General features: G+C 32.0%; 2 protein-coding genes and 2 non-coding genes across 4 annotated transcripts; 1 reads left to right on the forward strand and 3 right to left on the reverse strand.

The window, feature by feature from the left end:
- Positions 1–506: 506 nt before the first annotated feature.
- Positions 507–592, reverse strand: TRNAM-CAU (transfer RNA methionine (anticodon CAU)). The gene is given in 2 exon segments: positions 507–542; positions 555–592. It is a non-coding gene; the product is annotated as a tRNA-Met (tRNA).
- A 2,548-nt stretch (positions 593–3,140) lies between these two features.
- LOC130823477 (uncharacterized) lies at positions 3,141–3,839 on the reverse strand. Its single transcript, XM_057688093.1, has one exon. It carries the CDS (start codon positions 3,837–3,839, stop codon positions 3,141–3,143), a length of 699 nt encoding a protein of 232 aa, XP_057544076.1.
- Positions 3,840–8,168: 4,329 nt separating this feature from the next.
- LOC130823478 (lipoyl synthase 2, mitochondrial-like) lies at positions 8,169–26,301 on the reverse strand. The gene is made up of 6 exons (XM_057688094.1): positions 25,859–26,301; positions 11,712–11,923; positions 10,701–11,080; positions 10,470–10,606; positions 9,345–9,458; positions 8,169–8,175 (listed from the first exon to the last, which is right to left on the reverse strand). Exons 1-6 carry the CDS (start codon positions 26,266–26,268, stop codon positions 8,169–8,171), a joined length of 1,260 nt encoding a protein of 419 aa, XP_057544077.1. The 5' UTR covers positions 26,269–26,301.
- A 1,408-nt stretch (positions 26,302–27,709) lies between these two features.
- Positions 27,710–27,825, forward strand: LOC130824686 (U5 spliceosomal RNA). The gene has a single exon (XR_009046778.1). It is a non-coding gene; the product is annotated as a U5 spliceosomal RNA (small nuclear RNA).
- The last annotated feature ends 1 nt before the right edge of the window (position 27,826 follows it).

The raw sequence follows: 27,826 nt of genomic DNA on the forward strand, positions 1-27,826 counted from the left end.
CACGTAAATTGCTTAAGAACAAAAGTAGACATAAAATTTATGTCGTGTTGGACTTATGTGTCTGCGTGTCAAGTTGGAGCGGGCCATATGCTGGGCGAGTCTTGCTAAGGTGGGTCATATGCTGTAATGAGTCGTGCCATGCCAATCACCCTCAAACAATAGCCTGTGACACGATAGACCAAAAAACAAATTTCTTTATTTTTCCTCTGATATTGATTATAAAATTGCAAGCTTCGTTGTGCCTTGCTATTCTCACAGCACGGTGATTGTGACATATCTGTAGCCCATTGATAGGCCATGCGCCTTAAGTTGTGAGTGGGCTGATCTCATGCCCGCGTGTTGGCTCAGCTTGTGCCATGTCTAGTTAGAAGTGTTTAAAATTAGCTTGATCCATAAGTTAAGCTCCATGTTTTTAATAATCAAGTTCAACAAGCCAAACACAAAAATTGAGCTCAACATGCAACCTAAAAAGCCTATTGACAGTTGAGAATATCAACAAAAAGATTTGGGGTGAGAGAGGCTCGAACTCTCGACCTCAGGATCACTCAATAAGCTATGAGACCTACGCGCTAGCCAACTGCGCCACCACCCCTTTGTGAATTTATCATAATGTAACTTAACTATTTCGTAAAAAGCATATCTTTTAAGAAAAATTACCTAGAATAATCTAACTTTTTTATAATTTTCCTACAATAATCTCATTTATTGATTACTATGAATAATTTTTATTTTAAGGGGTATTTGCCTAGAGTAAACTTGGGTAACCTGATAACCTGCTATAGTGTAGGTAATTCACCAAAATAGTAAACTAAAAATTAATATAAAATTAGAGAAAAATTTTGAAAATTTACATAAAAAATTTAATCAGAATTTTTTTCAACATTTTTAAACATAATTTTCGAAATTTTATTTTAATTTATCTTTTTTAAAAAAAAAATTGTTATCGCAAGTCATCATATTACCAAGTTTACTCTAGTAAATTACCCCTCAAAAGTTGGAATTATTCATGGTTAATCAATAGTTGGAATTATTGTAGGAAAATCATGAAAAGATAGATTATTCTAGGAAAATTTTCCTATCTTTTATTAATATAATTTGTGAGTAGGATCATTGTCGAAAAAGGAAAAGGTATAAAATTAGTAATTATGAACTAAAATAATTAAAAAGTGTTGCTAATTGAGAAGAACAAACGGAGTAATAATAATTAACGGAGTAATAATAATTTTATTTCTTGAGCTACTTTGTGAGAGACTATATTTTGATGAAATGACCTCAAAACAAAGAATCCATAAAAAAATAATTATATTAATTGACTTATTCAACCCAGAGTATCTCACAGTTAGATTGTCTCACCATAAGACATGCCTCATACTTAGAATAAATAGCCTGATAATAGAAACTTTTAATTTATGAGCTTCTTGTTATGAGATCGTCTCACTGTAAGACGTTCTCGTACAATACAGACCATAATTTGTATACTTCTTTTGGAAAAAGAGAAGGAGATTTATGGACATGTACAAGAAAGTGTACTAAACGGTCCATCATTTTTGGGCTTCATGGCATGTAACCTGCTTACATAATTGGACTTTTCTTGTCAGGTCTTAATATTAGGAAGCAGAAACTTTATTTTTAAAGAAATGAGAAAAAATAGTGTCAAAAGAAAATAAAATTATTTTTTTCAAACTAATTATGTGATTGTTGAGAATTGAGTTTTATTTTAATGAGAGAGTAAGTATTAGAAATATAATTATACGTAAATCATCCGGCCTATCTTACACAGCGAAAAATTGATTCATTCAACATAAACACGATATAATCGTGTTTTTTATTTCTTAATATGCATGTAAAGGTGAATCATTACAATCTTTGGAGAACAAAAAAATATTTTTTAATCCTTCACGATAACTTTACATATAAAAAAGCTTTGTCTATTCTAAATTTTGGGGTTATGAAACTTAAACACAAATGACTTACAAGATTTTGTAAAATACCTAAAAATACGAAATATATTCTTAATTAGAACACTCTTAGATTTGATAATGTCTCCAAGTCTCTTTGCATTATTAATGTCATATCACAAGAGAATCGAATCTGGCATAATTAAAGAGCAAATATCAATTTTTCAAATAAGATATTAAATTTAATTCTCTCATATATTTTACCTTTTTAAACTTAGATTGTAATAAAAAAAATGCCATATCACAAGAATGACAAAAATGAATTCCAAAATCACAAATTGGACAAACAATTTTAATAGGTAAGAGAAAAAAAGCATTAAAATCTATTGCCTATGAAATGTTTCCTAAAACTACATCATTAGATATTACGTGAAAATATAATTCAACCTAATTACAAACTGATCTACCAATTTACTCTAGTTTACAAGCTGACTCTCTCTTCATATTAATTACACTTTTTTTCACATACATATTTATTCAATTTTAAAACTATTTACTTCTGATAAATAACAAACACTAAATAAAACAAAATTAATGATAGAAAGAATATATATATATATATATATATATATATATATATATATATATATATATATATATATATATATATATATATATATATATATATATATATATATATATATATGTATATATATACACTCCTAAATGGTGAACATAAAAGAGCTAGATTGAAATACATGTATTAAAGTAACCAAATGGAGATAACAACAATAAAAATAGTTAGATAACAAATTAACAACTAATCCCATTTGAGATCAAGTCCGAATATTCTATTCTACTACTAATTACCATTACCATTTACAATTAGAAGTGCAATTTTAAATTGAAGAGTAAACAACTAAAAATACCACCACATCCACCTATAGTTAATAGCCGATTGAACTGATTGATTTGAGTACCTGTTTTTATCAATCGATTTAAATACTGATTTTTAACACGTTCCCAGGAGCAATTTGTACAAAATAACAGATTCATAACGACTAGTCAACTGTAAATTTATCAAACACTTATATTGATGGTTTGATCATCCAATCATCTATTCATATAAAAATTAAATTTGCTATTTTATCAAATACCCGTAATCTCTGTCTTGAAAACAAAAATCCAAAACCGATAAATCATTCGCTTACGTGATAAATCCGACCCGACCGGACCCCTAATTTAGAGAAAAATAAAACACTCTAAAGAAACAAGAGGGTTCTCAAGTGACTCTTTAGGACCTTGCCACTCTTCACTTTGTCTTCTCAACTCTTCATACCCAATCTCTTCTTCCTCCATCCTTGGCCCATGGACCATCCTAACCCGACCCGGTGATGGCCCATTCCTTCTACCAGACGGGCTTCGACCCACATTACCTCTCATCCCTGGTGATTGAGACCTCCTATCCACATTATCTCCACCCATTTCTCTTCTTGACCCACCCGGACTCTGATTCCTCTTCCGGGTGGGGCTACCTTCGGGCCGTTTTCTAACGGGTGATCTCCCTTGATTCTTTAAACCATTACCATCACTATAATGATATTTATTCGGACTATAATTACCATTATACCCTTGAGATCTATACATTCCAATATTTCCTGGTGTATATGGATCCGGATCCCGGGTAGGTAAATTCGGATCCAAATAAGCCTTTTTTGGAGTAAGAAGTAAAAGTTTAGCTTTAGTATGATCTCCAATATCTTCTTCTAGACTTTGTTTTCTCGGGCTTTCGGGCCTAGAAATGGGCCTGGGTTTGGGCTTGGGTTTTTGAATTTCAGTGAGAACTTCTTTAACAGCTTCTTCCTCAACTCTTGGAGGAGATTGATGAATATTGTCCTCAAATGAGTGATTTTTTTCATGGGTACTTACACAACAACCCATTTTAGATATAAAAATAATATTTATGATTGTTATATTTTGAATTAGAACTCCGGTGTCTCAACTTAGTTTCTTTGAGCGGGATACACGGAGTATATATATATATATTTTGTTAGAAATGCGGAATGAAATTGGTTGAAGAGAATGAAAACTTTAGAGGTTTCATTAAAGATGGGACAAAGAAGAGTTGTTGGATGATGCACTAAAGAGTAAAGAGTGGAATGAGCAAGAGTTAAATGTAAGAAGTAGGAGTTTATTTATTGGGAAAGAGTGGAAAGAGTTAAGGTGGGGCCAATTTATGTCATCCTTGAGTAGGGTTAGGCTGGGCCATGGCATGCTACGTTTGCTTTCACAATTAAATTGTGGAAGCTTATGTAATCCAATTGTTAGGTTTTAAGTGACAAAAAAGGTGCTTATCTGTCCCAAAAAAATCGTAGCATTTCGTAAATTTATGTAAAATTTTTTGAGTAAATATCCTAATTTTAATGGGATGGAGGTAGTAGTTCATCCACTAATTTAATAAGAGTATAAGAATGATTAAGAATGATTAAGTAGACATTTAAGATATTGAAAGTAGGCATTTAGAGAATTGTAAATAGGCATTAAAAATGATTAAGTAGACATTTAAGATATTGAAAGTAGGCATTAAGGATACGGTAAATAAGCATTAACAATACGATAAATGGACATTAATCTTTTATGGGTTGGGGTTGAGATACATCTCTCAAAGAGACGGTCTCTAAGATACTAGCTAGCTGCAATTCTTATTAGTAGTGAGAACTATGAGTTACTCCGGTAGTTAAAGACTTTCTCTTCCATCATTATATTCAAAGTTCAATTTTCAACACATAAAGAAAAGATTAATTCATCCTCACCTTTTTTTGGTTCAAGAGTAGGCTAGAAAAATCCTGTGGACAAGAAATGAAGGGAATTAATCTTTTCCGTAATTGGTGAGAATCAACCATTATCATAATTATAAAAGGAAAACTTTCAACCACTTCGCTAACTTTTCGGAAAGTTATCGATACTTGTACTTTTCTGTCTTATTTATTTTGCATTATTTAAAATTACGATCTTGTTTTGTGCGATATCTAAATATATCGCCCATTCTTTAATTGTCTACGAAGCGCATATAGTTAATGACTTTATATGGAAACCTTACAAGCTGGTTCTTGGATTCCATTAATCAGATAACCCTTTAACAGATTGATAGTCAACACAACTGAATTATTGTTTTATTAAAATTGTATTGCAAGATCTGGGATTCTGTATTTCTGTTTTCTTATCATCTATCATTTCTTTCAAGAATTAAACTAACAAAGGTCATCCCATGTTCTTTCATTCATTCGATCTATAAATATGTATCCTGCATGTAGCTAGCTGTTTAATACTTCCTCCGTTTTAAAATACTCGTTACATTTTGATTATGTGCATTATTTATCGTTTAAGTTTATTATATATATTGCGACTAATGTGTAAGTAATAATATAGTTAAGTGGGATCTTGTTTGAATCGTCTAATCGCATACTTTGATAATATTAACTTTTTATAACTTTTAGATTTGTATAATTCAAAATATAAATAAATAAAATAACACATTAAAATGCGTAAAAAGTGAAATATAGCAAGTATAATAGAATAGAGGAAGTATAGATCTCACAATTAATATTTATATATGATTTTCTAATCAACTTCGATTTGACCAAACTTTAAACGTAGATTTATAATTATGTAAAAAAATTAATAAGTGTACAAGATTTGATTTTAAACTGGCCCGAAACATTTGAATTTAAATCGATCGATGATCCAAATGAACACCACTAAATTCATGCGTCATTGTTTTTCAATTTAATTTGAATAAGTGTAATCTTGTAGCTCAAATTAAAATGTTAAAAAGAGATTTTTGTAATATGATAACAATATAAACTCTTCTTATTAATCATGCAATATATTGAATGAGATTTAAACCGGTGACTCTAAAGTGGATAATTTTAAGGATGCATCTCTAATGGCGACATTTGGCATGTGGAAACATTGAATGAAGTATGGGCGCGGCAACTCACAACTATGAACAATGGGAGTGTAAATACTAGATATGCATGATACTATGATTTTTCTAATGCTCATTTCTTTGTCATGGATTTAGTAAATTTGATCATGTTCCTTTTTATGGGACAAAAAGTATGAATTCCTTTACTACTTTTTATCTTTAAGAAGTCAATTAAAATTTATTTAAAATTTACAATTAAAAGTCACAAGTTGACATAGTGATTAAAAAATTTATATACTTCTATTGATAAGAATTTAATTCTTATAATTTTTAAATTAATTAGTTTTTTCTCTTCTTTCTTGTATGTATGGAATTATCTTACCATAAATAAGTATTATAATTCTAAAATTTATTTATTTTTAAAATTCACACTTGAATCATAATCTAGAAGAGTACAGTTTTGCTTTTGTTTGAATAACACATTTCAAGGGAGAATTTATTCCCTAAAATCATAGGTTAGTCAAGTGGATCCTATAATTATAGATTAGTACAGTGGTCGATGGGTTTTCTTTTCACTCTAATGCAATATATATATATATATATATATATATATATATATATATATATATATATATATATATAATTTTCATCACATACTAAAATGATTAATTCTTTTTTCTCTTTATATGTAGAGATTCTTTAGTATACCTATCATAAAAAAAACATTTTGTATGTTAACCCTCAAGTGCCAAGAAGATGACTCTTTATCTTCACATTAACCTTTTAAATCCAAAAATTTGTTAATAATTATGCACATTCTTAGTATTGTATATAAAACATTATTATAAGTATAATTCATTTAAAATATTATTTTTTTTTTGTTATAAATTTTTAACTTTTGATTACTTATACTTAGTTTTGATATTACTCACGAAGATGAAGATATATACGATTAAATTTAAAATAGCATACTACATCTTTCTTTTATGTTTATATTCATTTTATGTAAGTTTTTTTTATTAAATGGAATTTAAAAGGAGGGAATATATATTTTAATATTTACATTGAAAACATTATAGGATTCTTTTTGTTGACAAAAGTTGGTAACATGTAACATGTTTATGAATTGCCAAGACTAGCTAGTAGCTAGTAGCTATAGGCATAGGCAATGAATTTTCAATGAGTTTCATGAAAAGAGTTGTGAGAAAATCCTGACCCACTTCATGTGATAAAACCTAGAGTGGTCTCATTTGGTCCAATCCAATTATACTTGCTATAAAAACATTTCTATCATTTCATGGCAAAACTATTTTTGGATTTATATCTTTGTGTTCTCTTTTTCCTCCCCCAATTCCATGTTACTTTGTTTTCAAAAAATTAATATTTTTGACTCACTTTTATAATTATCACAATAATTATTATCGATAAGTGCCCATTTATGTCATTAATCTAATTTTTGATATGATATTTCAAACGATTTCGATTACATAACTAATTAATTAGCTAACTAGTCAATTTCAGCACATTTTATATGAGCCTGTTTTACTGACAAACAATTTATTAGTAAAAAAAAATAAATAAAAAACAATGAATTTGAACTTACACTTATACAAAAAACAGTTTTTTTTACAATAGTTTGGGCTAAAGTTATTTCACGATGAAACAATCTCAATAATGAATTAGTATTTTACTAATGTAGTTATAATATTAAGAAAAGTTCTATCTTTGAAGTGAAATCTTGAAAAGATTTTTTATTATCTATTATTTTCGCTGTCATAACAATCTAACAAAATTATTTAAGTATTAATTATACGTACAAATTAACTTATGTAGAAATATAAATCAAGTAACAGAAAAAATATTCATAGAAGTAGAAATGATATGTATTCGTCACCATGTTATTGCTTATAATGAAGTACTTTAATAATTGTCCATTTTCTGATTTCTCAAAAGCAACCAAGAAGGAGAATTTAGGAAAACGTTATAAATTATTAAAATTAAAGGTACAATTGTTGTATTTATGCGAGTATATTCAACGGAGACTCTCAATTATTAATTTCAACCATTTGCAAATAACTTCTAATCAATCAATACATAATTTAATACAAAACATTCTTATATTGATGGTTGACTTTATTATATATCTTTTTTCAATATTTTCACTCAACCCTTTTGCAATCTAACTCCTAGAATTTTCTTAACCTTAATTTTCACCAATGGGAGAAAGTAAAAAGATAAATTTTTAAAAAGAAATAACTCAAAAACATAATAGATTATCCCAAAATTATTAAGTGGCTCACTTATAATCTATTTTATACCTTATAGCCTTTTATAATTACAGACTAATAACTATATCAAAAATTAACAAAATAAACACAATAAATGAAAATAACAATAATGTTATAATCTAAATCCCAAGTTGGCTACATAAACCAAATAAATCAACTGGAAATATTTTTGTTAACGAAAATTGTACGTTATTGACTCTATAATACAAAACAACAACCAAAAAAAATAAGTCCAAAATTGGTAATTGAATATATTAGGTAAATAACAAAGAAAAAATTATGAAGGTATTTTTTAATAGATGTAATTCAGCTTGATTACAATGTTTTGATGCACAATGAATTTCATGAAATTCTAAGGTAATTAATCAGTCTATAAAAAAAAATTAATTTATAACTTTTGATGTATGTGATTGAATAAAAATGCCAACGCCGGGATACAGAAAATGCAAATAATAGAGGTTTGATGCAAATAGTGATAGTAAAACACTAAAACCCTGACCCTACTTCATGTGAAGGAACCTGCAAATGTTGTATTGGGTCCGACTTAAATAATCGAGACATCAACTATAATTTTAACATATATGTCTTACTTCAATTGTTTTTAATGCCGATACTTTTATGGAAAAATTATTTAGAATAATTTAGTTTAATTGTGATTTTCTTATAATAATTTCACCTATTGATTAACTATGAATAATTTTAATTTTGAGGGGTATTTTCCTAAAGTAAACCTAGTGACCGGATGACTTGCTATAGCAAGTTTTAATTTTTTTAAAAAAAGATAAATTAAAATAAAATTTAAAAAAAAATAATAAAAAATGTTCAAAAAAAATTTATAAATTTTTTTATTATTTAGAATTTTTTATGTAAATTTTCAAAATTTTTCTCTAATTTTAAATTAATTTTTAGTTTACTTTTTTTTTTTGTAATTTTCCTACTATAGCAGGTTATCGAATTACCCAAGTTTACCCTAAGCAAATACCCCTTAAAGTTGGGATTATTCATGGTTAATCAATAGGTGAGATTATTGTAGGAAAATCATGAAAATATTGAATTATTCTAGGTAATTTTTCCTACTTTTAATCGTTAATGTTATACAATGTTATTACTTAATAGTAATATTTTTAAATATTAATAATTGACAAAAGATAAAGGACAATTACAGTATCCCGCATAAGGTAGGGTCCGAAATGAGAAATTTTTTTCTTTAAAGAGGCGGACATACCATACCCGTACCCTTCAAGGAGGGAGTAAAGAAGGATGTGCGCGGTCAAGAAACCCCCAACCGATAACCGCGCACGGTAGGAATCAAATTCCAAACTTTCTGCTCTACATACAGATGTTCTATCCATTGAACCACAAGCGCTTTAGGTTCATAATTGATAAATATGCATAATTTAAATTTTATCCAATTTTTAATGAAAATATATACATCAAGATGAATTAAATATTTTTCTTTACACATTCAAAAAAAATTATAAAATAAAATTAATTGATAAATAATGAGTACTGGTCGTCATTGAAATAGATTCAAATCTATCATTTTTCTTTACAATATCTTCTCCTTTCTTTATCAATTTTGAGTGAAAGGACGCAAAAAAAAAAGAAAAAGAAAAAATAAATAGCCATCGAATTTATATCTTCAACAAAGCCATAAACTCTACTTTTACAGCAAAAGTTTAATTATGTAGTATATGTTGATATTGAAGGACAAATTTAAGCCAATTAATGGTGGGAAATCTATCGAAATGGGAACAGACAAGAACAAAAAATGAAAATATGCTCTCATTAACCCCATATTGTTGAAATTAAGGTTTTAAACTGTTGTCCTCGAGCTTTTATTTAGAACCGCTTCAAAACATGCACGAAAATGCAACGAAAAAATATATTCCTCCAGTGCAAGGTTAGAACTTTGACGGTCGGTTTGATACGTGGTAATAAACAGTGATAATAGGAATGGAAATTAGTGTAATTTTGATTGAAAAATCTCTTGACTATCTTGATGATCATGCTTCTCGAACTTCAATTATCTTTTTTTCTTTATAAAATTTATTTTAATGCATTACCAGTTTACCACTGAAAAATGTGGTATTAGGTGGTAATGGAAATTTGTAAACAAAAAAACTTTTTTATGATCAAAGTTTCATTATCACAGGAATAATATGAAACTTTTAATGACATTTTACACTATAAATCATTTCCATTACCATCATTTAGTATCACTAACCAAACAGAGAATGAGAGTATTGATACTGGTACAAAAGCAATGATCATATATCAATTAATATACAAAGAAATCATGCATATGCAAAAATTGAATTGCAATTAAAAAAAAAATAAAGGTTCAAGATCAACCTCCAGAGAGTCAGCCCACAGGAGCTTGACGAATTATAAGAGATTGCTCGATCTGCATCGATCATCGACTTGATGTAGAGCTCACCAGCTTTGTTTGAAGATCGCACCATGGGACCAGAAGCCACATACCGAAATCCCTACAAAATATTCCAAAAATACAAACACGAGCGGGAGCTCGTTAGCGAAAGTGTATTTTGTTTATGGAAAACTGCAACGAGTAATGTAGCTTACCATTTCCATTCCAAGAACTCTGTATTTCTCAAACGCCTCTGGAGTTATATACTCGGACACTGGCATGTGCCGTTTTGTAGGTCTCATATACTGGCCGAAAGTCATAACGTCAACACCAGCAGCTCTCACCTTTTCCATCGTACTCACCACTTGGTCAGGTGTTTCTCCGCAGCCCAACATTATTGACGTCTTGGTTAGGGTACCGGCAAGAGCATATTCTTTGGCTAGCTTTAGAACATCTATAGATTGCTTGAAGTTTACACGACGATCTCTAACTACACTCTTAAACTCTTCAACTGTCTCGATATTGTGAGCAAACACGTCTAATCCAGATACGGAAACTTTCTCAACACATGCAGGATCTCCACGGAAATCAGGAACTACACAAGTTACACACTTTGACAGTCAGAAAAGCGAGAGTACTAAGAACGAAAGTACTGAAGAAACCAGGAATGTCCAAGTCCGTTATGTTTTCTCCAAAGGTACAGCAAGAAGCACAAAGAATGATGAATAATTGTGTCAAGGAACCAAAAGCTCACAGTGATGGTTGAGGCCTCAAGATATGTTATATACTCTAACACGCCCTCTTACACGAAAGCCCTTTAGGCTAGAAGTGTTGATGCAGCATAGACTCTCCTTATTCTGGCGCAGAATATTCCACTTCAAAATGAGGGGTGGATGAAATTCGAACCCGTGACCTTCCGTCACGTAGGCTTCTGATACCATGTCAAGGAACCAACTCAACCAAAAACTTATAGTTAATGGTTACGGCCTCAGGATATGTTATATATTCTAACAAATTGCATATAAAAGCATGTCAAGCCAACATCATCAAGTTTTGCAGTTAAGCTGCGACAATTTATACGACAGCAACTTCCAAGCCCCATACTCAATTCAAAAAGGATAACAAAAAACTTTAAAAAGAAAATTTTCTGGTTTAAAATATTTGGAAATCACTTTTAAACAGACAAAACCTAAAAGATATAATCAGCACATAGAAGTTACTAGTACCGAGGGCCTCTATAAGCATAGTTGGCTTTAAAGTTTTCAACTTTTGCACAGTTTCAGCAAAGTGACCACTTCCCTGATCAGGTAAATCATCTCGATCAACACTTGTAATTACTACATAATCTAGGCCCCAGGAAGCAATAGCTTCCGCAACATTGGTCGGTTCATTTGGATCTGGAGGGGGAGGAGTTCTAGATGTTTTGACATTACAGAATAATCAACATATTGAAAACGTTAAATTGGAGGGCAACATCACTCAGAAAATAACAAGTTTATGCAGCAGATCATTCAGGATGTAAAAATCCTAACATGAATTTTCAAATGACACAAACATAATCTATTGTAGGTAATTGAAAGTAACTACGTCCTTCAGTCAAATGATATATCAGTAATGAGGGTGGAAGAAAATCAAAATTTAAGGCTCGACAAATGTAATATGATTCGCTAGCTAATTCGCTTTTGAATTCGCAATTCGCTCAAATTTTCCCAAGAATAGCTCAAAGCCGACCATAATTAGCTTTTTTTGATTAGCAATTCGCTAGGAGATTAACGGATCATTTGACAGTGAGCTTGAGCATAAAAGACACAACAAACAGCTGAAAGCTCCTGCAAATATTCAAGTGATGTTATTCAATGGCCATCTGAAGACATTCTTCTTAGATCAATAAACCATGACATTAATTTTCAAGTTAAACAATATGTTTCATAGAAGTAGATTACCCAAATAGCACATAGAACAAGTTTATATGTACAAAACACAGCTTGGCTCACTTCCTAAGGATTCCCAATAAATACTTAAGATTTGACCACTAAAAGATAAAAACTTATGTTCAATGGTTTTTTTGGTGTGGTTCCCTGCTTTCCTAGTAGTGAACTCATGACATTTAACTTGTGAATTGTAAAAATCATAAAGTGATTAATGATTTGTCTATTAGATAATTTAAACTGCTAGCCTTATCTACCAAGAATGCTTAAACCTATTTATCAGTTTCATCATTAACAAGAGTCAAGAGGAAGGTTACGTGTATCCGACCCTTCCAAACCCCACCATTTTTGCATGATTTACATGATTTCTGTGGTTAATGGCAAGAGATGGTATTAAATTACAAAAATATCAAAGGGGACACACACCATTTTGGCACTTCAAATTTGCAAAAGGAAATATCTCCAAATTCTATTTTCTTATTATACGAGCCATAGAAAAATCCAAAAACTAATAAAAAAAAATTGTGACTAAATCACCTGAAGACAAACTCATATACCAAACAACGTCATTAAATTCGCTAAAACCCCCCATCCCTAAATCCCTCTGGGAATTGAGATCACAAACAATAGTGAGTACTCCCTCTATCCCTATGAATAAGCATATTTTTTCGATTAGTTTGTCCCATTCAATTTGTACTCTTTCTTTTTTAACAATTGTCCCACTCTTCCACAACCTTCCTTTTAATCTCATTCAAAAACTTATTTTCTCTCTTCTTCTTAACTATTTATTTCTACCATTCACTAATATTTTGTCTTATTCTATAACACAGTTTCTCTTACCACAAAAAATACAATAAAAAGCAAAAGGTGCTAATTTAGAAGTACATATGGAAAATATTAGTATGGGGTACATTTTCGGACCAGTTAACCAAATGTAGGGAGTGCATTACAATTCCATAATGTTTCATACACCACGCATAACCGATGCCTAATCAAAGCATCAATCATCCAATTTGAAGCAATGCAAGTATAACTCATCTCTAAAGCATATGAATACCAACCAATAATCACAGACCACAGCGCACAGCTTACAACTATAGCTCCAAGTTCACACATTTCACTAACCCATGCCCAAACATAAGTCGAGGCTCATTGAAGCACACTTTATGAACTCCTAAGTCCTAACCAAACCAAGTAAACTCCAAAACGATATAAAAGATTCAAACTTCACAAAAAGTTTCCAATAATCTATACTTCAAACGATAAATCAAACATTGCTTACAATTGTTTCTAATCAAAGCCTATTCACAATCCAATACCCACATTTCCAACCTTCTATTATGTGCTCCTACCAAAAGAAAAAACCTTCTATACCCCCAAAATAGGTCGAACTTTTGAAAACACTTTTAATGAAAAACATGAGCCAAAACCTACTCATGGGATTGTTACCGCCACATCTATTTCTAATAAAATAAATGTAAGGCTTAACGATTAAGAAATAACTTAATAACTTTAAATCCGACAAAAGGTCTTACAACATAAGAAAAAACTGAAACGCAATCTATGTCCATATAAAATTTAAACAACTTAAGGTAAAATTTAAACTGAAATACGACTCTAATAAAAGTTATGTTTCTAGGTGATCCTCACCCCACGATTCCCACGCAATCAATAACCTGCAACATAAGCATGCAAGAAAAACTCCCAAAATCAGAAAATTGAGTAATTCCAACTCCATCCCATAAAACAATTAAGTTTGAAAATGATTTAAGAAAATAAAATATAATCAAATTGAAAATAATTTAAAAAAATAATATATAGCTGAGTTTAAAAAAAAACAATTTGTGAAAACAATATATATAATATCACACAAACCAATTTATTAATTTGATATTTAATAATGACAAACACATAATCAATTTTTAATTTGAGGTAACTAGAACGCCAGTAGGCCGAGGCTTTACCCCTATACCAACTTCATCAAGAGGTCGTCACCCAAAATAATTCAAGGCCAGCAGAGTAGTCTTAGGGAACCCTAGTGTGCACACCCCTTCTACTTGGATCACAACAAATAGAAGAAAGATCAAACATCGTATCAAGTATCAGAAATAATAATACCTGTCGGCAGCTATACTAACCAAACAGGACAACCTCTTCATCACCCTTATACTCGGATCACACCAAATATAAGAGCTTTATTTCCCTCGTGTTACACTTTACGTGATTTAATATATTTTAATAATTAGTCGCGTGCACACAAACATATAATCAAACATACATTATACATTTTATTTTATGATCATAGGTTTTCCCAAAAAATATTAATATCATAATAATTTTCTCCCAATTTCAATCGCATTTAAAATCATTATTAAAATAATAATATAACTTTCATCAAATAATAATATTATAAGTATTTTCTCTTTCAAATTAAACCGTATCTAATTTCGTTATCAAAATAATAATATAAATGTAATCAAAATAGTAATTATAAATTCAAGTTTGACAAAAATAATAGTAGATATAATTTGAGAATATATAAAACATAATATAATACAAAATAATGTTATATAAAATCATGCATTCTGTTTAAACACATTAATTATCACTTAGCATAAAATATTAATGGGATAATCCTAATTAGATGGACATTGAGAATTACCTTGTCATGCGATCCTAGACAAACGTACGCTCCTAATAATCTTTGTCTACGAATTCACTGTCTACACGATAAAATAATATATCTCAAATCAATGCCCCGATAAACCCAATCGAAATAAATAAATTAAAAAACTCTCGATTTATATTTTATAATTTATTTAAAATGAAAATTTTTTAAATGTAGTTAAAATTTTAAAGATTAGTAGTAATAGTTTTAAAAGAAAAAGACAAAGTTTAAATAATAAAAAGATTATAAAAAAATATATATATATAAAGGTGCTTTAGAAAACTTAGGAAATTTGGTATTGGTTACCAATACCCATGAAAAGAAACAGGGGAAAGAAGAGAGAGGAGGAGAAAGGGAGAGAGAGAAAGTGGGAGAAGGAAGAAGGTGCCGGCCGGCGGTGGCTCCAGTGGCCGCCGTCGCACGCCGGTGGTATTTCGGTGACCGCCGTATCGTCGGAAAACTAAGGTAAATAATGTGAATGAATTAAAGGTAATTGGTTTAATTTATAGTGGGTAAATGAGGATTTAGAGGGAGGAGTGAGAAGTTATTTGTTAATGGGGAGTTATATATATTTTTTTTGTTTAAATTTTTGAAATTTATTTTTATAGATTTATTATTAATATTTTATTTATATATTATTATTATTTTTTTTTTTTAAAAAAAGCGAATGTTACACCTTCCAGCAACAATTTTTTAATGGGAGTTACTAAATTTCGCCACCCTTTTCATTTTATCGCCACCCCCTTCCCACGAAATTACGTATTTGCCCCTGAAGTTTAAAAAATTACAAAATTGCCACTCCTTACAAATTTCTTATTTATAATAATAATGATAATAATAATAATAATAATAATAATAATAATAATAATTAACTTTTTATATTCTTAAAAAAAATATAAATAAAATTATTAATAATAATAATAATAATAATAATAATAATAATAATAATAATAATAAAATTAAAATTAATAATTAAAAAAAAAAAAATTGAGTCGCCCAGAATTGGGCGCCTGAACCATGGTTCAGCCGCCCAGAACCGGGCGACTGGACCCCGGTTCAGGCGCACAATTTTGGGCGACTCAATTTTTTTTTTTTTTTTTTTTTTTTTGCTTTTTGGAAAATAATAATAATAATACTAATACTAATAATAATAACTTATAGATTAATGTGGCCTATTAGCTCAGTTGGTTAGAGCGTTGTACTAATAACATAAAGGTCACAGGTTCGAGACTTGTATAAGTCATTATTTTATAAAATACTAATACTAATAATAATAACTTATAAATTAATGTGGCCTATTAACTCAGTTGGTTAGAGCGTTGTACTAATAACATAAAGGTCACAGGTTCGAGACCTGTACAAGTCATTATTTTATAAAATAATATTATAAAATAATGACTTATACAAGTCTCGAACCTGTGACCTTTATGTTATTAGTACAACGCTCTAACCAACTGAGCTAATAGGCCACATTAATCTATAAGTTATTATTATTAGTATTAGTATTATTATTATTATTTTCCAAAAAGCAAAAAAAAAAAAATAAAAATAAAAATTGAGTCGCCCAAAATTGGGCGCCTGAACCGGGGTCCAGTCGCCCGGTTCTGGGCGGCTGAACCATGGTTCAAGCGCCCAATTCTGGGCGACTCAATTTTTTTTTTAATTATTAATTTTAATTTTATTATTGTTATTATTATTATTATTATTATTATTATTATTATTATTATTATTATTATTATTATTATTATTATTATTATTATTACTGTTATTATTATTAATTTTATTTATATTTTTTTAAAGAATATAAAAAGTTAATTATTATTATTATTATATTATTATTATTATAAATAAGAAATTTGAAATGAGTGGCAAAATTGTAATTTTTTAAAAATCAGGGGCAAATTCGTAATATCATTTGGAGGGGTGGCGATAAAATGAAAAGAGTGGCGAAATTTAAGGATCGGGTTTTTTAATGGGAATTATTATTTGTCGCCACCTTTTTCATTTTATCGCCACCCCCTTCTAACAAAATTACCATATTACCCCTACATTAAAAAAAATTACAAAAATGCCACTTAAGTTAAAAAATGTTTAAGAAATGTAAATGGCACTTAATAACATTGTTATCGCTTAATAACATTATTATCGGAATTATATATATATATTGAATTTTCAGAGGCTTTATGGTAGTATATTCGAATTCAAACACGATACCTTCTCTCTAAAAACTCTCTAAAAACAATACGTAAAGTTAAACAAGCTAGAACTCTAGATCGAACATCAATGGCATACCAAGACGTGCATGATAACGATCCGGTAAGTAATTAATCGGTTCGATTTTTGCAAAAAAAAAAAAAAAAAAAAGGAACGTAGTCGCACAAACCAGTCGCACAAAACGTGCGACTGGGAGTCGCACGTTTTGTGCGACTGGCTTGTGCGACTGCTTCATAATTTTTTTTTTTTTTTTTGTATTTGAATAAAAAAAAATAAATAAATAGAAGTCGCACAAAATGTGCGACTGTGCGTCGCACGTTTTGTGCGACTTCTATTTATTTATTTCTTTTTTAACTTCGAATTATAAAATTTATTTTGTTTAATTAAATTATTTTATTTTAATCTATTGTTGTGCTATAATAATGGTATTTTATTATAATTATTTTGTAGAAATAATTATTTTTTAAGTTATTATTATTTTGATATATTATGATAATGTTATTATAATTATTATTTGCAGGACTTTGAAAATTTAGGAGATAATATAGATTATTCTGATAGATTTGTTACCGATAGAGAATTTGATTCTGTAGATGATTTACATACTTGGGCTAATGAGATAGCACTAACAATTGGATTTCAATTTACACGTGGTTCATATAAAAAAAAAGAAGGGCGTTCTAGAGTGAGTCTGTACTTAAGATGTCACCGTTACGATAAAAGAAGTGTTGATTTGCATAACTTAGACGATGCTCCCCGACCAGGTTCCAAAAGTAGGGGTTGTGGGTGTAAAATTATGATTTTAGGAACTAGTCGTAACCCAAAGGAAAGACCTTGGACGGTTAGAGTGTTTCCTGGTGAAAAAGGAATACATAACCACCCGTTCTTCATGTACATAGATGGTCAAATAAGAGTAAATAGGATGACTGTGGATATCAGGCAGCACATACGAGATCTAAGTGCAACTGGCATGCAACCAGCATTTATAATGTCTTCAATTAGAAGAAATTTTCCTCGTTTTTATGCTAGTATGAATCAAATTTACAATGAGAGACAGTCAATGAGGAGAGAAGAGATGGATGGTAGGACTCCTCTTCAACACTGTCTGTATATGGCCACGGAGCATAATTATGTAGTTTGGAGGGACTTGGATAGTGAGGATCAGTTGACTAGATTATTGATTGCGAATCCAACTTCTATCCAGATGCTACGTTCGTGGCCCCATGTTGTGTTGATAGACACAACGTACAAAACGAATAAGCAAAAGTGGCCCCTTTGCGAAATCATTGGAATGACGCCAACGAATCATAATTTCTTGGTTGCATTATGTTTGATGCGAGATGAGGCGGCTGTGTCTTATTCTTGGGTGTTGGAGAGGTTGAGGGATATTTACGGGACAGTGCAGACGCCGGATGTAATCGTAACGGATCGGGATGAGGGTTTATCTGCAGCTATTCATGCTGTCTTTCCAGGTAAACATGTTTTAATTATTAATTATCGTCGATCTATGTATTATATATTTCTGAATTAATTTTAAATTTATGTTTAATGCAGATGTACGACATCTATTATGCGTATGGCATATTGGTAATGACGTGGAGAACATGGTCGATAAATTGTGTGGCGGCAAGAAAAATCAACAGGGCCAGTTATTCAGGCAAACAAAATGGAACCCCTTGGTTAACTGTATGACGATCGCCGATTTTGAAAACAGATGGGAAGGGATTGTGTCCACTTGGTCGACTAGGAACCGGAGAGTTGTGCAATATTTGGCAGGAACATGGATTTCTCACAAAGAGAAATTTGTGCGTGCGTGGACGAATGATTGTTTGCACTTGGGTAACCAGACTACCAGTAGAGTTGAAAGTCAACACTCTTCCTTCAAGTACTACTTGGGTAGCGGTAATAGCTCATTCGATACGCTGTTTAAAAGGGCGCACGCACAAATTACGAATCAACAATCAAAAATAAGACAAGCTCTTGAGGAATCTAAGAATTCCATTTCAAGGACGTCGCGACTAAATTTTCTACGACCGTTGTATCGTCATGTTTCTATATTTGCCTTGGAACTATTGATGATGGAGCACAACCGGATGCTAACCCTGGGCAGTTGTCTTTTAGAAAAATGCGGTTGTGTCATTCAAAAAACCCACGGATTACCATGCGCGTGTTACTGTTACTTGTCTATCAGGTCTAATGGTGCTTTGTACTTGGACGATATACATCCGTTTTGGAAAACGTTAAAGTATTTAGATGCAGAAGAAGACGCCAACGAAGAAGTACGGCACGCAAACGCCGATGATAAAGAGTACTTTCAATCGTTGGTGGATGAATTTTTAAAATCCGACCCCTCAATACTACGACGCGTCTCTTAGGTACTTGAACATGAGCTGCACCCCGATGGTGACGACATACCTGAGCCCGAAGCAAGTCCACCGAGGAAAGGAAGACCAATGACAAGCAGAACCTTGAGGAGAAACAAAAGTGCGTTTGAGTACAGTAGATCGTCCTCAAGGGGTCGCGGATCAAGATCATCATCACGCGGGAGATCCAGTGGTAGATCAAGCAGCCGGTCGCATCAATCGTCAGTTGGAATTAACTTCAGTTTCAACTTATCAGGTACCCTTATTTCTTTTCATTTAATCTTATATGTTTTATATCAATATTGGCGTAATGATATATTGTTATTTTTTCAGATGGTGCAGCAGGTCGTGATTTTTCACTTTTTCCGTGGCCAGATCACATTCCATTTATTCTTCCGCCATATCTGTTTGATTGGATTGATGTTATAGGTGACGGTAATTGTGGATTTAGAGCTATTGCCGCCACAGAGTTAGGGGGTGAGGAAGCATGGCCTCTGTTACGACGTGCAATGAGTTTGGAAATGGAAACGCATAGAGAACAATATGCACGCTTATATTTATCAGCAGATTCGGTGGAGGAAGCTATATTCAGAGTTGGTGCCCACAATAAAGGACCTGCTCCGTACGATCACTGGTTGGAAGCGACAACACTGTATTTTGCAGCAACATTTTTAAACATAGCAATTGCGTATTATGGCTCTGCGGATGGTCATCCAATGTACAATTGTTTAGTGCTTCCTTTAAGAAGAACAGGGGGAATGCATGGCGTAAATAAACTTATACATATTCTTTGGGTAAACGGGAATCATTATGTTCAGCTTTTAATGAACGATGATTCATCTCCACTGCCGCCAGTCCAACAAAATTGGAGAGCAGCTAACAATTCATGTGCAGATTTAGAAAGACAATATCGTAATAGGATATCACTTTGGAGTAGAATGTGCAACATACAATATTGTTCATGCATTACAAAACAGGTAAATGTCTATTAGGGGCTGCGCCCTCTACACTCTTGCCATTCGGAAAACAACTCTCTAAGATCCTCTAAATACATATCAGCAGCATCTCTTTCCCGAGGCGTCATTTGAGCAATAGCTGGCATCTTGAGCAATGGTGCAAGTCGAGTTGGAAATTCAGCAGCAAACTGTAAAACCAGACAATTACAAAGTCAATACATGTTATGAAACATAAAAATAAAATACATAATTAGGAACACTAACATATTCGACTCTGTTATCAGCAGCACCAAACGCAGCAGCAGGTCCTTCACCTGGGATGAGAAAACAGTGGGAAGACACTCTAAACCAGTCCACGTAATCCGGGGCAGCCTCTGATGGAACCGATGCGCGACGCTGTGCCTGCTCCACTACGCGAGCACAGTAAGGGAACCTACTCCACATCTCCGTAAACATACAGGAAGAAGCGAATGTAACTGAGTAGGAGCCCTGTGCTGGTCGCAGAGCTTGGGTAGGTCTCAGCGGAGCCGGGGGAATCTCCTGTGCAAAACCGAGCTGCCTCACTGTCCTCTCAGGCAAATAGACCTCCACGATATCGAAATAGGTGATACCACCGATATACGAGGTACGTGGGTGCTCGTTCAATAAAGACCTATCATAAGTCAAGTACGGAGTCCACTCCACCTGCTCACAATGAATATAATACATAATCAACATAACATCTCTGCCCTTGACAAGTTAAACAATTAAGTTTGAAGTCATGTACAAAACCTGTGCCTCTGTCATGGCATCCAGTATGCTCCTACAGCCTATCAGTCTGCTCAGCTCGCGGATTGGCTTCGGCGGGGACCACATCTCTGCCCTTGTCTTGTTCGGCATGTCAGCTTGACGCGGATGGGGGCGGAAGGCTGGGAAGTACTCGTAAATCCGTGTCTGCAACAGTGTCAGGCAACCAGCAATAGTCTTGCACCCAGTCCTTGTCGCCATACCTAGTTGGCGATACATGTGAGCAAGCGTCACTGCACCCCAAGCAATATCAGCCTGATCAGCGGTAACAGTAACAACAGGGTGAGGACGCATCCCGACTCTAGTCTTATCCACGAGCAACGTGGAACCTACTATAGCCATGTAGTAGGCGGTACGTTGAGTATCCATAGACTGAGAACGGTGGCATAGCTGCAACAGTGCACCAACATTAATGCTGCCGCTTGTGAAGTGCCCCTTCGCACGCAGCTCCGACAATGGCATACGAAAAAGGCCGGCCAGGCCAAGCTGCCATTCATTATCAGACGGTTGCACGGGAAGTGAACCGTCAATGCCAATTCCCAAGATGCGTTGCACGTCGTGCAACATTATGGTCATCTCCCCCCACGGCATGTGGAAGGTGTTGGTGTCAGGCTGCCACCTTTCCACAAATGCCGTAATGAGAGCACTGTCGATGTGCTGGTGCATTATATACGGCAGCCGACCAAGGGGAGTACCAGGTAACACTCTGTACAATTCATCAGACATGTCCTGAAGTCTAATGATTGAATCCAACGTTTTCTTCCGAGCACGACATTCCAAAATCGGAGGGGTGCGCTCCGATCCCTCAAATATAGCCTTTGCTACGTGCCCACCGTAGCTGGGTATTAAAGTAGTATCAACAGGGCCCCCGGGCTGGGCTGATGTGATTAACCAGTCCGTGTCCGCGGACTGCGATCGCCTCCTCCCCCGTGGAGCCGCATCCTCAGCCTGGCTTACTCCTGCCTGATCAGAAGTGCCACTCGAGCCCTGCCCTCTACTCTTGAACTTAACAGCATGGCCTCTTACGATCGTCCAATCAATAGGATGACATGCAGACTCATCCTGACCAAGAGACTCTTCCCGACTAAGAGACTCGTCGTAATCAGTATCATCGTCACCTGAGCCGACCGTATGACTATGTAGGCTACTTTGGCGCTCAAAGCGACTACGCACTTGCTCTAGGGTACTTGAACGTTGGGCCTGACTATGTATGGCCGCTTGTTCTTGCCTTGCTCGCCTTGCAGATCCCGTAACCCCCCTCTCATGGGGTTCACCTCTCAGTAAAGTAGGCCTAGATCTATTGCCGCTTAATAAACCTCTAAAAAACCCTTTTCCTTTACCTTGATTTCCAGCCATTTACTAGAATTTTCATAATTTAAATTAAGACAACATTTTAAATTACTTAAAATCAAATAAATTAAAAACAAGCAACACGTAAAATATTTCACATTTACAAATAATTAAACAATTATTATATTCATAAATATTTAAACAACTCAAATTTAATAAATTAATTACACTAAACAAATTCATTACAATAAAAAAAAAAATAAATTATTGAAACCGATCGCACGAACCGGTCGCACAAAATGTGCGACTGTACATCATCAGCATCATTATCATCATCACTATAAACCCCCCAACTACTCTGGAGGCTATCAGCCTGGTCATCAAAATGAGTACGCACTTGGTTCAACGTACTCGACCTTTGGGCCTCACTGTGTCTGGCCGCCTCTTCCTGCCTAGCCCTCCTAGCAGAACCCGTGACCCCTCTCTCATGCGGGTCCCCTCTGAGTAAGGTAGGCCTAGAACTATTACCTCTCAACAATTGCCTAAAAAAACCCTTTCCTTTTCCTTGATTACCAGCCATTTTCTACAATTTTTTTACGGTTTCATTCAATATTATAAATAATAATATTTCTAAATACATAATAATCATAAATAAAATATGGAAAAAAATAACAAAAAAAAAACAAAAAATTATTAACATTTAATTAAAAAAAATATATACAAAACATAAACATATATTTAATAATAAATAAAAATAACAATAACAATAATAATAATAAAATTAATAATAACAACATTAACATATATTTAATAATACAAAATTAACAATCACAATAATAATAATAATATTAATAATAATAACATTAACATATATTTAATATTAACAAAAATAACAATACAATAATAATAATAATTAAATTAATAATAATAAATTTAATAAAATACATACGGAAAAAATAAAAAAAAATAAAAAAAAATTAAAGGAGTCGCCCAGATCTGGGCGACTCCTTTAATTTTTTTTTTTTTTTTTTCGTGATTAAATTTAATTACAAATAACTTAATTTATTAATAAAAATCAGGTTTTTTTTTTAAATTTCAAACTTTAAATATATTTTTCCTAAATATAAGGAAAAAATTAAAAAACAAAAATTTTTATATATACAAAACATAAACATTTATTTAATAATAAATAAAAATAAAAAAAAAAATTTATAGGAGTCGCCCAGATCTGGGCGGCTCGACCCCGGTTCAGTCGCCTAAAATTAGGCGACTGAACCGGGGTCCAGTCGCCCAGATCTGGGCGACTCCTATAATTTTTTTTTTTTTTTTCGTGATTAAATTTAATTACAAATAACTTACCTCGATTGATAAATTCCGGATTGAACTTAATTTTTGCTCCCAAATTTTGCTTTTGTATGTTGGTTTTTAGTTGTAGTGAGAGTATTTTTAGTGTGATTATGGTTTATATAGAAAATTTTAGCTTTAATGGCATAATTGTAATTTTTTCAAAAACCAAGAGCAATATGGTAATTTACTGGGGGGTGGCGAAAAAATGAAAAGGGTGGCGAATTATAAGGATTGGGAATCTAATCTTTCATCAACACTTGACACCATGAGTAATCCATCCAATCACAATCAACAAAAATTCTTGCAACCTACCATACTTCAACCCAATCCTTAAAGTTCGCCACCCCTTTTCATTTTTTCGCCACCCCCCTCCCCCCTAAAATTACGTATTTACCCCTGTAGTTTAAAAAATTACAAAAATGTCACTCCTTACAAATTTCTTATTTATAATAATAATAATAATAATAGTAATAATAATAATAATAATAATAATAATAAAATTAAATAATAATAATAATAAATAAAATTAATAATAATAATAACAGTAATAATAATAATAATAATAATAATAATAATAATATTAATAATAATAATAATAATAATAAAAACAACAATAATAAAATTAAATAATAATAATTATTATTCAAAAAAAAAAAAAAATTGAGTCGCCCAATTTTAGGTGACTCAATTTTATTTTATTTTATTTTAATTTTTTTTCTTTTTGGAAAATAATAATAATAATAATAATTATATTAATACTACTAATAATAATTTATAGATTAATGTGGTCTATTAGCTCAGTTGGTTAGAGTGTTGTACTAATAACGTGAAGGTCACAGGTTTGAGACCTGAACAAGCCATTATTTAATAATTATTAATTTTTTATTATAAATATGATAAAAAATTAACAATTATTAAATAATGGCATGTGCAGGTCTCAAACCTGTGACCTTCACGTTAATAGTACAACGCTCTAACCAACTGAACTAATAGACCACATTAATCTATAAATTATTATTATTAGTATTAATAATAATAATAATATTATTATTATTATTATTTTCCAAAAAAGAAAAAAAAAAAAAAAAATTGAGTCGCCCAAAATTGGGCGACTGAACCATGGTCGAGTCGCCCAGATCTGGGCGACTCGACCATGGTTCAGTCGCCCAATTTTGGGCGACTCAATTTTTTTTTTTTTTTGAATAATAATTATTATTATTTAATTTTATTATTGTTGTTTTTATTATTATTATTATTATTATTATTATTATTATTATTATTATTATTATAAATAAAAAATTTGAAATGAGTGGCAAAATTGTAATTTTTAAAAAATCAGGGGCAAATTCGTAATTTCATTTGGAGGGGGTGGCGAAAAAATGAAAAGGGTGGCGAAGTTTAGCAACACCCTACTTCAATTCATTTCACAAAATCAATGTTTCATTATAGTTTATGATGCAACATGAAAACGTAAATGATGTTTGCTACTAAGGATCAATTGGGTCAATCGGTAAAATTACATACATCCGTGATCCGATCCCAAATCCCGTCTATGTGGGAGCCAATTCATAGCATTGGCTAAAGGAATGGTGTATAATCAAATGTTGGATGATTAATATCAGAGTAACAAACGTTTACAATAGTAAAAATCAAGGTTGATAACAAATACTGATCCCCAAATTAATTAAATTACAAAAACACCAAAAATTAGTATTTTGAGTTCAATTCGCAAACAATACCATACGTAATTCACAGCATTTATCCAAATCAACAAAAAAAAAAAACAAATTAATAATTGGATTATAAAATAAAAAAAAATACCTACAACCGCGAGTACAAGTATCACCCAAAATCATAATAGTAGCTGTAGCGGTACCAGTTTCACCACCAGACCAACATTCCCCTAAATTAGGGCAACGAGCTTCTTCACAAACAGTATGCAACTTCAATTCCCTCAATTTCTTCTTAATTTTAGTGTATTTCTCACCTCCAGGAATTGATTCCTTCATCCATTCAGGTTTTGGAAGAGGCTTCTTCTTGGTTCCGACTTCGACGGAGTACTCTTCATTATTCTGTAATTGAATGAAATCGTTCAGATTTGGGGATTCTTCTGATAATCGACGCCGAAAATATTCTAGGGCTTGTGTGGATTCCGAGCGGAGGTGAGTAAGACAGAGGTGGTTTTCGCGGTGGTGGAAATGGCGGAGAAGGGAGGTTAGACGCGGGTACATTTTAATGAGACCAATCAGCAAAAAGTTCCTGTCACTTCTTTTCGTTAGGTTTGTTAAAATGTTCGTTAATCGTTATAACTTTTGTAATATTCTTTTCACAAATTGTGTTGTTAAATGATCTCACCGTAAAACGTTTCCTATACAAAAATTGAATCCAATTAATATAAATATTAGCATATGAAATTCTCGTTTTGAAGTCGTCTCATTGAAAGACGATCTCTTACAACTCACAAAGATAGTTTAATTTTTTTTTGTTGATGATTACGCATCTAACTTTATTTTTATTCAATGCAAAACGTCTGATTTAGTGATAAATTATAAATTGAATATTTATTTGATCCATTCTAGATTATAGAGATGTTCAAAACAAACCCGACCCGAAATCGAAAATTATCCGACCCGAAAAAATGTAAGTTTTTTAGGTTTACCGAACCGCAATTACCCGAACCGATACTTCACTCGAACCGTTTGATAACTGAAAAGAGCAAAATCGAACTCGAACTGCAACCGAATTTTATAACCGACATATAAACCTTAACCGATATTACCCGAACTGAACAGTGATCGACCCGAGTCAAATCCGACCCGAATTATGCACGTAACCGAATGTAACCTAACTAAAACCGATTAAGATCGAACTGTTTTTAACCCGAACTGATACAAACCCGATCGATTATTAATCAAACTGTTTTTAACCCGAACTGATACAAACTCGAACCGATTGTAAATCGAATAAATCCATATCAAATTTTCACCTAAATTTAGCAAATTAAGTCCAATTTCAGTTTTCTAATAATACGGAAAAAGGAAGAACACAAGTTCTATACAGAAGAGATTGCATACAGAATATATATATATATATATATATATATATATATATATATATATATATATATATATATATATATATATATATATATATATATATATATATATATATATTATATATATATATATATATATATATATATATATAAACTAATTGAAATAAATTGATCTGCCTATTAGGGCTGGCAAAAGCTGACCCGACCTGCTAACCTGATCTGAAACCGACTCGAAATTAGCGGGTTTGTGTTTAGATTTTTGACCCAATTAATTAAATGGGTCAACCCGACCTGATCTGTTTATTAAATGGGTTAGGTTCAGGTTGAATATTTAAACCCGAAAAAAACCTGTTTAACCCATTTATTAAATTTAAGACGGATCAACATTTGCCAAATACTTCGTAAAACTAAGATAATACCAATTACCATGTATTGAGGGATTTGTCAGCTGAAAATAACTTTCAATAAGAAAGGAAGTTGTCTCACATCGGCTAAGGGATTTGTCAGCTGAAGATGACTTTCAATAACAAAGGAAGTTGTCCCACATCGGCTATGAAATATACTAATAAAAGAAAAATCCTTTAAATCACTTTCACAGATCTCATACCAACTTACGCAGCCACGCCGTGAGCACAAAGCGAACTATTCTTTCACCTTTTACTAAAGAATACCATGTGCTCGCTACATTAAGTGGCATACGTTTATTTTTGGAGGAAACCTTTAATTAAGGTTAA

The sequence above is a fragment of the Amaranthus tricolor genome, chromosome 9 (assembly GCF_026212465.1).
Source record: "Amaranthus tricolor cultivar Red isolate AtriRed21 chromosome 9, ASM2621246v1, whole genome shotgun sequence".
Lineage (NCBI taxonomy): Eukaryota > Viridiplantae > Streptophyta > Magnoliopsida > Caryophyllales > Amaranthaceae > Amaranthus > Amaranthus tricolor.